Genomic DNA, 17,104 nt, shown 5'->3' on the forward strand with positions numbered 1-17,104 from the left:
TATTTCATGCCTAAACAAATTCATGAGATGAATTACTTGGTATTTTTGCGTAAGGTACTAATTCCAGTTGTTGGAATCTTTCGGCATCTTTGTGATAGTAGAAATCTTGAATGTTTCCCGTGCACCTTCGATAGAAACCATGTAAGAATCTTTACTTAGAAGTTTTTCTTTCTGTTTCACAAAGATATATTTTTGATTTAGATAATCTTTAACATGGTTTGATATTGTATTAATATTGATTGTTTTTTTATTAAATTGGTCAATGATAAACATTTCTTTAAATGCTGGGAAATTCAACTAATGTTCACAATTGTTGAAATCAAAGGAGGCTAATTCAAGATGATGATCCCATGAAGTTGAGAAAACCCCAAAATTGTTATTAGTTGGACTGGAAAACCAACTATTTTTAAAGTCACTATGGCCTGATAGCTCTTATATTCTGATATTTGATATCCAGTATAGAGAAAAAATTGGTACAGAAATTCTCATAGAAAAAGCAACAAAGAAAAGAATAAATATGACGAAATTAGATACGTATGGGTAAAAAATATCCAAAAGGATTTGAAATCCTTTGTTGGTTTTAATAAAGATGATAGTTGCTAACAAATTCTGGTGATTAGTAACTATTATACAAAAAATTTAAATAATTGCATTATTTTCACACTTTTTTAAACAAAAATTTGACTAAAACAAATATTGCTGTTATTTTCTAAGTGGTTTATTTTGATTTGGTTGAATTGATAATTAAATAAGTATATATCTCGGTTTTAATGTTTTTTTCTTCTAGTTATTGTTGTTTTTTCTTGTAGATCAAAGTATAATTTTTTATGTTTTGAATTTGAAGTTTAAATTTTATGTCATAAAAGACTTTTGAGCAATCAGCCTGTTTCAAAAATAGAGAAACGCTCTTTTCCAATTTAATAAATAATAAAATTCACATTTCAGTAATCTTATTTTGCATCGACAAGTCATTTCAAAACTTAATTCGCTTCGAGTAAGTTGAACTTATATCTATAAAAAGTACAAAACTTAAGTATCCAAATTCACCAAACATTATTTTAAAATACTCTTTCTTGAAAGAACAAATTGATAGTTAATGTTACCACCATCTTTGTAACAGTTCATAAGAAGAAAAAAAAAAAGATATTAGAATATATTTTTCCTCACAATACCCCACTCTGTTTATTCTTTATTAATAATATTTCATCATGTACGTGTTCTCTTTTAATTTTCTTTGTACTCAAGATATCTTCTACTCAAAATTTGACAGCTTTAACAAAATAATTGAAAAATATAAAAAAAATAAGAGAAAATAAGATGATTTAATGTTGTTGGTTTTTGCTTTAATTTTAAAAATTTAATAATATCAAAAAAAAAAATACACATCTAAAGAATATATAATAACGAAATATAAACAAAGAAAAAAGAATAACATTAATCAAAAATTTATTTAAAAAAATTCACCTTTTCTTTTTTGCATTTTTGTTTACCTTACATTTATCCAATCCTTTAATCAACTGGATTCCATTCAGTCACCTTCATAGTCCCCTTCTCTTGTAAATTGGTATGGAATTTGAATGCATTCTGTAGCATATGTGGCTCATGTAGGCAATTATGTTGAGCACTATAATGTTCAGCCTTGTGCAAGTATTCAGTTAATAAATCTTTGTAATCTGGATGAGCACATTGTTTAATGATTTCGCGGGCTCTTTCACGTGGGGCTAAACCTCTTAGGTCTGCCAAACCTTGTTCAGTAACAACAACATCCAAATCGTGTTCAGTTTGGTCAACATGAGAAGCCATTGGAACAATGGAAGAGATACCAGTTGGATCGGTCTTGGATGGTCTAGCTGATGGACAATGCATGATAGACAATTTAGCGTTTCTTAAGAAATCCGCCGAACCACCTAAACCATTTAACATACGAGAACCATTGACGTTAGTAGAGTTGGCGTGACCATAAATATCAACCTCCACAGGTGTGTTCATGGCAATGACACCTAATCTACGAATAATTTCTGGAGAATTGGAGACAACTTGGGATCTCAAGCAAATTCTGTCCTTGAATTTATCCCAGTTAGAGAAAACTCTCTCAAAACCTGTTTCTGTTAATCTAATTGAGGTAGCAGTAGCAAAATCTAAGGATCCATTGTCAAACAAATTTAAAAATGAATCTTGTAAGACCTCAGTCCACACATTCAAATGCTTGAAATTAGCATCAGTTAAACCTTCAATGACAGCATTAGCAATGTTACCAATACCACTTTGTAAAGGTAATAAATTCTCTGGTAATCTACCATGGTTAACTTCATTTCTGAAGAATTCAACTAAATGGGATGCGATCGCTTGAGACTTTGCATCGGATGGAGTATTTGGTGGGACTTTATCTCTTACAGTAGATTCAACAATAGCGATAACTCTATCTGGATCGACTGGAATTGAATTCTTACCGCATCTATCATCGACTTTAACGTATGGGTAAGGTGTTCTGTAAGGTGGTAAAACAGGCATGTCAATATCATGAAGTCCTTCAAAGGACGGGGTTGCAGTGTTGACTTCAATAATAACTTTATCACTAACACTAACAAATTCTGGAGAACCACCGACAGATGGACCAGGAACAATAGACCCATCTTCTTTAATAGCAGTAGCCTCAATGATCATATAATCTAATATTTTACCGTCTGTACGGTCTCTTGTATAGAAACCATATGTTAAATCTTGTGGAAACATTGAAAGATGCTTATCGAAGAATTTAATTTGCCCAGTATTAATAGCTTTTGCAATAGGTTTACCGACTTGATGTGGTGCTCTCTTTATAATCATGTCATGTGTAGCCCATGATTCCTCTTCCGGACCTGCGGAAGCACCAACGAATAAGTTAAATTTCAATTTACCTTGCAAATTATTTTGAACTACATGGTCTACTAATGCTTCTGGGAGACATTTTGGAGTACCGACACCAGTGAATCCAGACCAACCCAAGTATTGTCCATTCTTAAATAACGGAATTAATTCATGTGCTTTTTTTACTCTATCTAAGTAAGGGGCATATCTAACTCTTTGTTTTAACAATTGTGAAACGGTCATCTTAATACGTATTTTGTTTTTTCTTAAACTGGAAAAAGACAAAATATGTATTGTGTAAATATATCTGTAGTCGTATTCTTATTATCACTAGATATGATATATTTTAGTAGTCTATAGACTTATTTATCTTCACTTATTTTTTTTTTTTAGCCTGTTTATTTTCTCGAAGTTAAGGGTCCAAACGTAAATTAAAAATTAAATAAAAAAAAAGAAGAAAAACGGAGGAAGGGGATGAGATAAAAGGAGTTCTAAGATACTGTTTTTCTGTTATCAAATTGGTAAGATGAACCAGAAATTAAGACTGTAAATAGAGTATAATTCCTGAATATAGTTCAAAGTGTGTGTAGACACGGAGAGGAATACATGGTCTATGAGAAAAATCATATACAACATTCTATACATGCACACACGCACCTGTATATTATATATTATCTATATTTTCAAGTTATATAAATTTTGTCTCCGCTCAACAAGAAATCTGCGATAGCACTATTTTCTGGAGATATCGATCAATGATGAACGAGAAAGGAAAATAAACAAGCCAACAGACAAATAGAATGAATTAAAGCGACTATGGCACTGAAAACAACAAAATAATTATCACAAGCGTATTGTATCAACGATTCTACAATGATACTATAATGATGCTTATAAGACATACAAATGTTTGATAATTTAGGTTGATCGAACAACTATTACCTAAAAAATATTCCGGCTCAAGAAATCCTACTTTCATGCTTTCTTGTTTTCGTTCTTGGTATTGTTTTGATAGGCTTGCTCGACAAATGAAATGCCAGTATTAATTTGCAAATATATATATATATATATATTTTTTTTGGTTCGTGACAGAGAGGGGGGGAGGGGGAGAGGGAAAGGAAAAAAAAACACAAACGGAGATACAGCGAGAAAATTTTAGGGGAGGAACAACAGGAAAATAAAATCAATTCCGTTCTTCCATACCGTTTTTTTTTCTTTTTTTTTTTTTTTTTTTTGGATTCATTTATTATCAAAAAAAAAAGGAAAATATCAAGTGGATTTGTTTTTTCTCCTGAAACATTATTGATGAAAAGTACTGTGATCTATAGTTTATATGTCATCTCTACATAAGTCACAAGATTATGAAAGATGCCATATTTAACTATATATAGCATACCAAATAATCATTTATTTTGATGTTTTGTATGTAAAAAAGTTAAACCGTTTTATCTGATACAGACATCTACCATAGGAACTTTATTGGAATACCCTACTTTAGCTACGCAAAAAATTTGCAATTGAATTGTTCTTGCTTTCGCTCTCTCTCTCTTTTTTTATTTTTTATTTTTATTTTTATTTTTTTTTTTTTCAATCAAAAAGTTATTTTGGCACCGACGAGGAATCAAAGGTTGTTTTTCGATTAGATTGGTGTAAATTAACGATTATTTAATGAAAAATTTCGTTCCATAACAGTTTTTTAAGATCTTTTGTAGTCAATACATCTTTATAATAATCAAATTCAAAGAAACTAGGCCCAATTGCTTCACCTTCAGGCTCATCATTTGGGTCATGGTATGTAACCAAATATGGATGTTTCAATGCCTCTGAAGCAGTTATACGTTTGCGTGGATCAAATATTAACATTCTACGTAATAAATCTATACCTAATGGATTTGCAGTGGGGAAAAATTGGGCCCAATCTTCTGCTGCTTGATATCGGGGCAGTGTGCCAATATAATCACGGGCACGTTTAGATTCGATGCATTCTAACTCTTCACTATCTGTCTTCGGTGTTCCAATTATACTGAATATCAATAATAATTGATGTCTATAGTCTCTTCCAGGGAATAATGGTTTTTTATTAAACAATTCTGCTAATATACATCCACATGACCATATATCCATCGCCTTTGAATATTTCGCTGCTGTTAACATAACTTCTGGTGCACGATACCATCTAGTCGCAACATATTCTGTCATGCCACTATTATACCTGGTGGAATCTGGATCTTTACCGTTGCCGCTTACATTACCATTGCCATTACCATTACCATTACTATTATCCTTTGTCTCATTTAATATCCTTGCTAATCCAAAATCACATATCTTTAAATCACAATTTGAATTGATCAGTAAATTCGATGGTTTCAAATCTCTGTGGATTATATTTGATCCGTGAATCATTTTAACACCACGTAAAGTTTGATATATAAAGTATTGTATATGGTCATCTGTCAGATTCTGTGTCTGGATGACTTTGTGTAGATCCGTCTGCATCAATTCTTGAATGATATAAACCTCGTTGAAATTTTCAAAGGAATCAGGTCTCTGTATATCAAATATTGATATGATATTTTCATGTTGAAAGTGTTTCAAAATTTTGATCTCACGTAATGTTCTTAGAGCAAATAAAGGTTTTTCAAATGGTTCGATTTTTTTAATTGCCACTATTTCACCTGTTGGCTTATGTATAGCTGAACAGACAACACCATATGCACCTTCTCCTAAAACAGATTTCAGTTGGAAATCGCTTGATATATTGTAAACAATTTTTTTACCCATATTTGAACTTAGGCCTAGAGATATTGCCTCTTTCTATATTTCTCACTCCCTATTCACTTATCTATATATTTCACCATGTTAACTATTCTCGATCTAAAGAGAGGTTCTAATATAAAGAAATGACACTGAACTATAATATATAGGTACTAATATAAACTACTTTCCTATATATATATATATACATATACATATATATGTTTGTGTGTGTTGCGTGGTTCTATTGGCTAATCATAGAGAAAAGCGCAAATCGTGTTAAAAGTTACATCAATTTTTTTTTCTTTTTCTTTCTTCCATGTTTCAAGATGGAACAATATCAATTTACTTGATTGAGATATTTTTAACCTCAAGATATATCAAATGAGTTCACTCTCATTTACATCAGAAAGTTTATTCTTTTGACACATTGAAACTGATATGGTGTGATATCCATCTATCTATCTATATATAATGCAATACAATGTGATGTCACATTAGAGACAGGCTCATAGTGTGTCATAGATTAAATAAAAAAGAACGTAAGTAAAAATAAAAAAAAAAAAGAGAGAAAGATAAAGAATTCCAATTACATTTCCAACTATTCTTGTGTATTACAACGAATTCTTTATTAAATGCTGATTATTACTACAAAATATCGGACAATTATCATTAAATATGGTGCTTTCAACTACATCTGCTATTCGATTCGATCTCTTTAATCACACCTGCGTTACGTAAATCAACTCTTCCTTATTTTTGTTTCACTTTTTTTTTTAGCCCTAAAGTACCTTTTTTAGGTTTAAAACCCCCCCTGTGTCACTTTTTTCTTTTATTTTCCTTTTTCTTTTATCAGCACTGTAGACAATTACAAGTTGTATACATTTTTCCTAAATTAGTAGAATTGAAATATATCATAAAAATATGACCAGTTATTTCTGTCACTAGTTACCCTTGCTGTAATTGTAATATACACTCCGATACATACATGCATATACATATACATATATACTGTTGTTTTCTACTTATTAATTTCCTAACATTAAATAAATAAAAAAAAAAAAGAATAAAACATATACATAGACTTTTCTTTCTAGAATGAAATTGGTTGAATGGGTAATACCCTTTTTGGTTGGGTATATTACTATTCTACCAAAATTCCTAGCTAATGGACAAAATAATGATTTCAAACCAAAAGTTAATAAAATTAAAACTCAATCTTCCTTTAAAATAACTGCATTTGACGATTCAACTACTTTACTTAGAATAGATAATGGTAAGTTAGTTCTTAGTAAAGATAATGGTATTAAATGGAATTCTATCGAAGATATCAATAAGAACGGCGATGAAATATCTTGGGTCGATATTGATCCCTTTAATAATAGAAATAGAGCATACGCCTTGGTTAAAGATAAAATAGAATATTATTTGACTGATGATATGGGTGCTACTTGGAGACATTTAAAGATTGACACTCCACCGAAAAAACAACCTTTATCATGTGACTTGAAGACACATCCTTTCAAAGCAGAATATCTATCTATATCATGTATTTTGTGCCCAACTTCAGATCATGATGCTGCAGACGACTGGCACCACTACATGGATATTTCAAAATGTGAATCATTTGTCTCCGTTTCAAAGGATGCAGGGAGAACATTTAATCAAATCATATTACCTGAAAATGATAACCAAATAGCACATGATGATGATAAAATAGTTTCCCAATTTATAAGTACTACTTGCGAGTTTGCTAAGATTAATGAAGATTCCACACTATTGTTGTCTGATTCTGCAATTATATGCAATAAAATGGAACAGTTCATGCGCATAGATCCAGATGACTACCAAGATAGTAATAGTGGGGATACTGTTGGTGATATTTTTGAAAATATGATGAATCCAATAGTGACAAATTTTGTATCAAAATTATATTACACTGATGATTTTGGTAAGAATGTTAAACAAATTGAAAAATTTAAAGATATGACTGTAAATTCTTTTAATATCCTAAAATCATATCTTGTAGTCATTACACAAGACGATATACATGATCAATTCTCCCCAAAGAGGGTATGGATCTCTAAGGATGGTACAAACTTTAATCAAGCATATATTCCTTCACAGATTAGACACCATTTAGCAGATTTCATTTACGAGGATGATTTAAGTAGAATCATACTTCCAGTTTCAAGGTCTAATAATAATCATAAACAGAATACTAAGGATGGGAAACAGAAACATAAGGTAGAAAAATCTGTGTCTGAAGTCTTTATATCGGATTCTACCGGTATAAAATTTACTCTTTTAGAGGGTATCTCAGGTAAAGGTCATGGCACTACAGACTACCAAACTATAGATTTCTTAAAGGGAACAAGCTTTATTACAAAAATATTTTCATATATGGAGAAAAAAGAGGGAAATGGTAAGAATTATAAATTTCACTCGAAAGGAATCACTAAAATAACAACAGATAATGGTAAAACTTGGAATTTTTTAAAGATTGTGGACCCAGGTAATGAAGATAAATACCCGTGTAATATTGCAGATGTTGAAAAATGCCATTTGACCCCATTTTTGTTTAGTGACTTTGAATTGGATCCAACTCCTGGTATTCTAATAATGATTGGATCTATGTCAAGTGGTTCAAGTTCCAATTTTGTTAAACAATCGACATTTTTGTCTCGTGATGGTGGTATATCATGGAGGCAAATCTTTGATTTCCCCACGGCAACTGCAACAGGTGATTATGGCAACATTATTATTGCAGTTCCATTTGATCCAAATCAAGATAACGATCCAGTTAGTGAATTCTATTATTCTCTTGATCAAGGGTTTTCATGGCAGGAATATGAGTTGGAAGAAACTATGACTCCTATGGAGGTCCTTACAGTGACTAGAGATGGGTCAGGCTATAATTTCATTATTTCTGGTGTGGGTTTAGGTAGGAACGATAAACCACATACTCCATTTGAATCAAATTTGGTGTATGCAGTTGATTTTTCTGATGCGTTCAATGGTAAGGATTGCAAAGAATCTGATATGGAAGAATGGTTTGTCAACAAGGGGCAATGTGTGAGCGGGTCTAAATTTTCATATAAAAGAAGAAAACAAGGTTCTGAATGTTTAGTTAGGAAAGTTTATGAGGATTTAACTTGGAAGGAACAAATTTGTGATAAATGTACTGAAGCAGATTATGAATGCTCATTTGAGTTTACTAGAGATCCTAATGGTAAATGTATTCCCGATTTAAATCTAATAAAACTGTCTGGTAAATGTAAAAAAAATAAACAAAATTTGAGTCTCAAGCCAATGACTTTAATCCAAGGTGATAAATGTAAGACTCCAATGAAAATAAATGATGTGGCATTTAAATGTTCTGAAGACAGTTCTCCTCAGGGGAGTAGAAATTCGATAACAGTAACTGAAAATAAATTCAATAATAAAATTGTTTTCTATCAATATTTCGATTCCTTCGATGGTGAGACAATCATATTCGCTGATAATACTGGTATTGCTTATATTTCACATGATAATGGACAAAATGTCCAACAGATTGAAACTAATGGTGAAATCGTTCAGGAAATCGTTTTTAATCCATATTTTAATAACTCTGCATTTCTGTTTGGTCGTAGAGGGTCTCTCTTTATCACACATGATAGAGGTCTTACTTTTACTTCTACAAAACTACCTGAGGCTAGGCAATTGGGATTTCCCTTAGACTTTGATCCAAAGGATAAGCATTCTTTTATTTTCTACGGTGGTCAAAATTGTGAAAATCCATCATCTCAAGAATGTCATGCAGTGGCATATATTACGAGAAATGGAGGTCGCAGTTTCAAAGAACTGATCAACAATAGTATTCATTGTGAATTTGCAGGATCTCAATATAAACATCCATACAGTCGCGATTTGATCATTTGCCAAGTTAGAGATAAAAATTCTCTTAGACGTTCCTTGATATCAACTACAGACGAGTTCCAAAATGATAAACATGTATTATTTGAAAATATCATTGGCTATATGTCCGGAGATGGCTACAGTGTAGTAGCTGTAAATCATGGTGCTCGTGAATTAAGAGCATTTGTCACACAAAATGGGGAAGAATTTGCTGAAGCCAAACTACCACAAGACTTAGCCAATTTGAAACAGCAAACGTTTACTGTATTAGGTTCAGAGATGGGATCAATATTTATGCATATGAATACTAATAATAATGTAGATCACTTTTTTGGTGATCTTTTGAAGTCAAATTCCAATGGTACATCTTTTGTTATTTTACAAAAGGATGTTAATAGAAACAATCAAGGTTTAGTAGATTTCGAAGTTGTTCAAAACTTAGATGGGATAATTTTAATCAATATTGTGTCAAATGCAGAAAATGTAAAGAACAATCAGGAAGCTAAAAAGTTAAAAACAAAGATTACTTTTAACGATGGTTCTGATTGGGAATACATAAGGGCACCAGCAAGAGATTCACATGGTAAAAAATATGATTGTAGCATTAATGATATGGAACATTGTTCCTTGAATCTTCATGGTTCTTCAGAATATTTTGATAGTAGAGATACATATTCATCTGGTTCTGCAGTTGGTATGATGTTCGCAGTGGGCAATGTTGGTGAATATTTATTGCCAAAGAACCAGTGTTCGATTTTTTTTACCAAAGATGGTGGTGTGACATGGAAGGAAATAAAGAAGGGTGCACATCATTGGGAATTTGGTGATCATGGTAGTGTTATAGTTGTGGTTTCAAGTGATAAAGCAACAAACTACATCACATATTCCTTAGATGCTGGTGGTACTTGGAAAGATTATGTATTTACACAAGATAACATTCTTATTTCTGATATCGTTACTGTGCCACACGACTCAGCGTTAAGATTCCTATTAATAACAGAAACAAGTGATGTGAATGGTCCATACACCAAGACATTCACAATTGATTTCTATAACAGTTTTGAGAGACAATGTATTTTTGATTTGGCAAATCCAAATAACAATGACTTTGAGTATTCTAGGATAATCAAATCAAAGGATGAATGTTTATTTGGTCGCAAAACTGAATATTTAAAAAAGATTCATGATGAGTGTTTTATTGGAAATATCCCAATGAGTGACTTTTTTAGAATTACTGAAGTCTGTGAATGTACAAGGAAAGACTTTGAATGTGATTACAATTATTACAAAGCTAAAGATGGGACATGTAAGTTAGTTGAAGGCCTGTCACCCCAAGCACCAGAAAATATTTGTAAACTTGATCAAAATTTAATTGAATATTCGGAACCAACAGGTTACAGAAAAATTCCATTATCCATTTGTCAAGGTGGTTTAACATTAGATGTAACGATGGATAGATATCCATGTCCAGGTAAAGAAGAAGAATTTAAGGAGAAGTACGGTGTAAGTGGTACTTATTTCTTCCAAATATTCTTTTTGTTCTTCATTGGTTTTACTATATTTGGTTATATTGTCTATGATCGTGGCATTAGAAGAAACGGTGGTTTTGCAAGATTTGGGGAAATCAGGTTGGGTGACGAAGAACCGCTTGTTGAGAATAATCTTGTAGATAAAATGATTAATGCTGTTGTTAGAGGTGGACTTACTGCTATTTCAGGGATATATGCTGGAGCACAATTGGTTAAAAGGTTCTTCACCTATTTGGGATCTTCCGTAAATAATAGATTTACTTCTAGAAGAGGTCCAAGTTATTCAAGTCTTATTCATGATCAACTGTTAGATGAAGCCGATGATTTGCTAGCGGGACGCGATGAGGATGCCGACGATTTGGCTAGCTTCATCGAGCATGATAGCAATTTTGATATTGACATTAGTGACAATGATGATAATGCAGGTAGGGATGCTACTGATACTACAATCTCTGATCAGAGATATACCGATCACCTTGAAGAATCAAGGGAAGTTCCATTATCAACTGACACCAACAATCAAGAGGGTGCTACGCTCTCGTCTAATAACAAGGATGATACCAACGGTTCTGGTATAAATTAGATAGATTTTGAATAGTGTAGATTATTTAAGTTTATATAGCAATTCAAATGATAGTTATGGTAGTAATAGTATAAACAGGATCAATAATGTATAGTTTATGTTAATATTATTTTTCTAATATCTAAATATAGTTTAATAATGTAATAAATTCAAAGCTTTTGCGTTCGTAAGAAAACGAAAAAAAAATTGAAATGAAAATTAAATAAATAAAAATAGAATTAATCAGTTTGTAGACATGAGGTGAGATGATATAAACTAAGATTAAGCAGAAAGCTCAGTGGTATTCTTTTCAGATTAATAGATATTTCTCCTCTCCAGTCTGTTTTGTAATTACAATGGTGAGGCCCAAAATATGTAATAGAAAATTTAGAGAATGGCAATACTACAAACTTTTCATGTACGTAAAGTGATACAATTTACCTTTTTTTCTATATTTTTATCAGCAATTTCGTACTAACATATTATAATATAGAACATCACAAGATGAGAAAATTGATGAGGAAATACGAATTGATGAAATGACCTGGAGACGATGGCTCAATTATGCATTCAAAAGAGCGCATGGATTGTTTGGAGAAGGTCTCGAATATTATTTTATTCATCAAGATGATAAAGTTGCGTATGTCAAAGTCAATTATCAAGACAAAGATTTATTTTCATCCGCTATTGCTACATATGTATCATCTGATGAGTTAGTTGGTTATCCACTTATAGCGTCAATAGTCCAAGAAACTTCTAATCTAAGCAATCTTGCTGTTTCAGAACATGATAAATTATGGCTACAAAAAGAAATTGAAGAACAACAAAATGACAATATTCATTAAGCCACTGCCAAAGATACATTTTTAATAACTCTACATTTACAGTGAATATGAATAGTGTATTTATATGTAATTTTATGTAATAATATACCATAAATAATAAATTACAAAACAAAAATATATTAATCTTCATTATACCCACTGAAAAAATCCACAAGATGATTCATTGTCATTTACACTCCCTCTAGGACGATTACAAGTCCAGAATCGTCTCCCAGGATTATTTGATGATTTGGAAGTCTTCAATACAGTTTCTTCACCATGCTTACATTTTGGTGGTTCACCAAAAATATCTTTAAACGTCAATTTTTGTTTTTGAATATTACCTTTAGAAGTTGGTTCTGATATTATTAAATCACTAGTTGCTCTTGATTGGTTTGGGTATATAGTTTTCGTAGTTTTTTTCGTCTTGCTTCCCACTGATTTCTCAGTTGTAAAGAATGAATCTATTGTATTGACCCTAGAGTTACTCTTTATTCTTTTCGATAAATTGTTTGCTGAGGAGTGCAAAACTGAATTGCTATTGTTAGTAATATCTGTAATTGAAGAAGAAGTAGAAGAAGAGGAAGAACAACTGATACTTCTTTTTTTGTTTGATGTCGCAGAAAACATAGTAAGAATATTGTGGTTTAATAAATTATATTTGAAACTTGCTTCAAATTTTGGAATTTTTACATCACTCTTTGGAGCACAATTAATTTCTTGTATTGCAAAGGACATATCAGTGAAAACAGGGCAATGATCAGATCCCATAACCTCTGGTAAGATATTACTGTTTCGTATCTTATCTTTCCACTTATCACTTATCAAGATAAAATCTATTCTTGAGCCAAAATTAGACGGTCTAGTGTTTTTTAAAGTATTCCAGACCGTGTACATTTTTAATCTATGTCTACCTTGAATAAATCTTGTAGAATCTATCAAAATACCATCTTTAGAACATTCAGGGATTAAAGAATCCGTTAATAATTGATTCAAAATACGTCTATGGGGTGTTTCAGGATTCAAAATAAAGTTTTTATATATAGGATAATAGATCTTACTCATATCATTTATTCCGTTCTCTATTTTGATATTTGCTTGATCTAATAATTCTGCTGAATCTATCAAATCCCGACACACATTTAGATCACCCATCAAGATCACCCTTTTACCCATTCTTTCTAAATTTCGTATCCTGCCAAATAAAACTTTTAAAAACCTCATTCTGAAGATTTCACCTTCTTCGGTTTTAGTCGAATTAGCTGGACAGTATGTGGAAAATATGATTAAATTACACGACAGTTCCACAATAACACATCTACCCTGGGAATCAATTGTTAAGGCATCATCTTCACTCAAAATATCATAATACCCACCTATATTTATATTTGGATCATCTCTATAACGTGTTGTTCGTTGTTTATCCAATTTTATTTTGAGGTAACCAGTGATTCCTTCTTCAGCCTTAACTACTTTCATAAAATGGTGCAATGGATGGCCAACAGGATATTTTCTGATCCAACAACCAACGCCTGAATAGCCTTTCTTGGAAATAGGTAAAGATATAAAAGAATAGAAACCATCTACTTGGCCCCATTTTTGGATCACTGATCTTTCAATTTTCAATTCCTGAAAAGTAATAACATCTGTATCAAAATAATTAAATACTTGCTTTAATGATTCATTCATGCGAGAGAATGGTTGATATTGAAATAATGTCCTGACACCATTCACATTAAATGTTACAAACCTGATTAGTTTTGAGTCATTTTGCTCTTGTCCATTATCCCCAATTAACGGTTTTTTTAGAATACCACCTGTCATGTTCGTTGGTTACAACTATCTATGAAATAAATTTATATGTATAGATATATAGATATGTGTATATTGCCCGGGTTTAGAAGGAAGAGAGTTATATTTTTATTTCCTTTTATCATCAGTAAACTTTCTTGTTCTATTTATTTTGTTACTTTTTTTATGAATATTTAATGCATTTTAAGTTCATTAACACAATGCGCAATACAACAGACATATAGATCAATAAGCTTTTATACTATATAAGTCACAACTTCTACTATTTCACTACACAAATGTTTACAAATAGATGTATATGTGCTGGTATTTATATATACACTTTAGAAAGCAGAAAACAAGGTTAAAATTACATTATATATATATAATCAGATTTTAATCAGGTGTTTTTACCAGTTGTAATTTTTTCTCTACCCATAAATCGCTTGATAGCTATCTTCTCTTGATACAATATTAAAGTTAATAGAATTATAGCCAAAATGACATTAATCGAAAATTGTCTAAAATTCCTAACGTATCCAATCAATAACCAATCTACACCACATATAAATAGACAAACTAAGGTGATCATCTGTAAATTCTGGAAATTGAATAAAAAGGAAGACTGGTTATTATGGATTTTTCTATAAAATTGAATAATAAAAGTTCCACAGTATATAATACGAAGAGTCATATTGAAAATATTACTAATAATCAACCCATTGATTGATAATTTCAAAAAATCTATCAAAATCCAGGAAGTTAATAAGAAGATACCAGAGAAGACCATCATGAAATATGAATGTTTCAAAATTTGATCACCAGTGGCCACACTTTGGAAAAATGCTTCAAAGATACCATTTAATGATAAAAATGGGAGATAGAAGCAATACACTCTAATTGTATCTAGAACTGATGTAGTTGACCACTTAGACCCAATCAGAAACTGTAAAAGAAAAGAAGAATTTGTGGGTCCAAAGACCATAATCATTAATGATAGGTAAAGGTAGAATCTTGTTAAGTTAATAAGAACATCCATTGATAATTTTAAATTTTTTGACCTTTGATTTGTTAGAAGTCTTGCTAAAAATAACCTTAAAGACTCTTCGATAGGCGCAAATAATAATCTGGTCACCAAAGAACCATAATTTGACAATAAGGAATAAATCCCTTGTTCCTCAACAGTACAAAGAGAATTAATAATCAATTTGTCACCCTCAGTTAATAAATGTTTAAAGCATAATTGGAAATATACTTTTTTGAAGTGCTCAAAGATTGTTGAATCAAAATAATGATACTCTTTAGATGATTTAGAATTTTTGGAAGTATTGTTATAGATTTTAGTTAACGATAGGTTGAAGGACCGTCTTGGAGCAAAATTTTTCAAATAATCATAGAAATAGAATAATAATAATGATATAGAATGGAAGAACTTCCCTAAAGCAAATGCTAAAATAGCGATACCTTCCTTTGATATATCCTGTTCTCTATCTATGGTAATATTAAGCCATTTTTGATCAAAGGCGTAAACTACCACAAAGTTCACGATACATCCAACTGTGACTGCCATAGTTTCGAATCTTGATCTTGTTGAATAATTCAGCATTAACTGATTAATAATGAAAAAAGGTTCGCATAATAATTCAATAATAATACTACACCAAATAAACAATATTGACCAAGTGAAAAATGGCAATGATATAAAATATTCGTTGATATTTCTATATTGCCATGTAGTTAATACGAGGGATAATGGGATACCAATATACAATGGAACATGCGAAAAATTCACAGCTATCTGCAACACATTATTATTATTATTGCCGCTGTTGTTATTTTTATTATTATAGTCATATTTTTCGTCGGAATTATTTCTGCAGTTATTATCCTCCATCATATCATCTTCATTATGTGTTATTCTTAAAGTTGATAATCTTATAGCTTCTCGACTGAAAAACAAAACTGTGGATGAAATAAATTCTAAAAAGGATGTAATTCCAAATATTCTTGGTGATAAAAATCTTATCAATAAATTATTTAATATGAAAGTAATAATTTTAGTAGAAAATTGGCCTAACATAAGGATTGTGGCACCCTTTGTAGACTTTTCTAATATTTGTTCACTAGATGAAGGTAGCTTACGGTGATCATCATATCTAGCCTTTTTTTCGTCCATATTCTTTCTGTCTAAATATGCAAAAAATTAAATGAAGGTTAACGAACGAAGAATAAGAGTAGAGTGAACAATTGTTTGACGTTATATACAGTCCATAATGTTTGGAATACTAAAAATGTAGCAACTAGGTCACTCTAGAACAGCTTTCACACTAAGAAGGGTGATGCGAATATTTTTGATTATCTTTTATTTCAATTTCCATAAGAAAAGAAAAAAGGAAAAAATTGAAAAATAATTAAAAATGATTTGCAGGATTAAAAGAAGCCTTTATATAAGAATATGAGGATACATATGCAAACACTTATAGAGAGGAAGAATCACAGATACCAGAAGAAGAAAATAGGATAGGATAATTTCTTGCAAGAGCAATTGTACTTATATGAATGATGTAATTATTAGCAGTATAAAAATTTTTACTTTTACTATGTACAGTATTTTACATGATAATCTTGGTATTTTATTATAAGCTTGTGATAATATGCGTAATTGTTTATATATGATATTATAAATTATCACATAATAATGTATATTTAAATAAGAGGAATATCTTTGCTATATCTCTCCAGACTTAGGTCTTTCCTAAGTAAGTATGAAGTAATGATTATCCATTGTTTTCATTCAATTTAAATATATAGTTCAGTGTTCTTGGTAGCTATGATAAGTCAGAAAGAGCATGTAAAGTCATTAAAAAATAAAAAAAAGTTTAGAAACTCTCTCTGCC

At 31.0% G+C, this 17,104-nt stretch overlaps 6 protein-coding genes across 6 annotated transcripts; 2 read left to right on the top strand and 4 right to left on the bottom strand.

Moving 5' to 3' along the window:
* Positions 1 to 1,509: 1,509 nt before the first annotated feature.
* Positions 1,510 to 3,090, bottom strand: ACH1 (acetyl-CoA hydrolase; the record flags this gene model as incomplete). Its single annotated transcript, XM_064857050.1, has 1 exon — positions 1,510 to 3,090. The coding sequence occupies one exon, from the start codon at positions 3,088 to 3,090 to the stop codon at positions 1,510 to 1,512; it is 1,581 nt and encodes a 526-aa protein (XP_064716183.1).
* Positions 3,091 to 4,512: 1,422 nt separating this feature from the next.
* Positions 4,513 to 5,628, bottom strand: FUS3 (mitogen-activated serine/threonine-protein kinase FUS3; the record flags this gene model as incomplete). Its single annotated transcript, XM_064857051.1, has 1 exon — positions 4,513 to 5,628. One exon carries the CDS (start codon positions 5,626 to 5,628, stop codon positions 4,513 to 4,515), a length of 1,116 nt encoding a protein of 371 aa, XP_064716184.1.
* Positions 5,629 to 6,699: 1,071 nt separating this feature from the next.
* PEP1 (type I sorting receptor) lies at positions 6,700 to 11,613 on the top strand (the record flags this gene model as incomplete). The annotated part of the gene is made up of 1 exon (XM_064857052.1): positions 6,700 to 11,613. The coding sequence occupies one exon, from the start codon at positions 6,700 to 6,702 to the stop codon at positions 11,611 to 11,613; it is 4,914 nt and encodes a 1,637-aa protein (XP_064716185.1).
* A 518-nt stretch (positions 11,614 to 12,131) lies between these two features.
* Positions 12,132 to 12,437, top strand: POP8 (ribonuclease P; the record flags this gene model as incomplete). The annotated part of the gene is made up of 1 exon (XM_064857053.1): positions 12,132 to 12,437. The coding sequence occupies one exon, from the start codon at positions 12,132 to 12,134 to the stop codon at positions 12,435 to 12,437; it is 306 nt and encodes a 101-aa protein (XP_064716186.1).
* A 129-nt stretch (positions 12,438 to 12,566) lies between these two features.
* Positions 12,567 to 14,240, bottom strand: APN2 (DNA-(apurinic or apyrimidinic site) lyase APN2; the record flags this gene model as incomplete). Its single annotated transcript, XM_064857054.1, has 1 exon — positions 12,567 to 14,240. One exon carries the CDS (start codon positions 14,238 to 14,240, stop codon positions 12,567 to 12,569), a length of 1,674 nt encoding a protein of 557 aa, XP_064716187.1.
* A 367-nt stretch (positions 14,241 to 14,607) lies between these two features.
* RFT1 (glycolipid translocation protein) lies at positions 14,608 to 16,383 on the bottom strand (the record flags this gene model as incomplete). Its single annotated transcript, XM_064857055.1, has 1 exon — positions 14,608 to 16,383. One exon carries the CDS (start codon positions 16,381 to 16,383, stop codon positions 14,608 to 14,610), a length of 1,776 nt encoding a protein of 591 aa, XP_064716188.1.
* Positions 16,384 to 17,104: the final 721 nt, after the last annotated feature.

Source organism: Arxiozyma heterogenica (assembly GCF_036370985.1).
Source record: "Arxiozyma heterogenica strain weizmannii chromosome Unknown scaffold_11, whole genome shotgun sequence".
NCBI lineage: Eukaryota > Fungi > Ascomycota > Saccharomycetes > Saccharomycetales > Saccharomycetaceae > Arxiozyma > Arxiozyma heterogenica.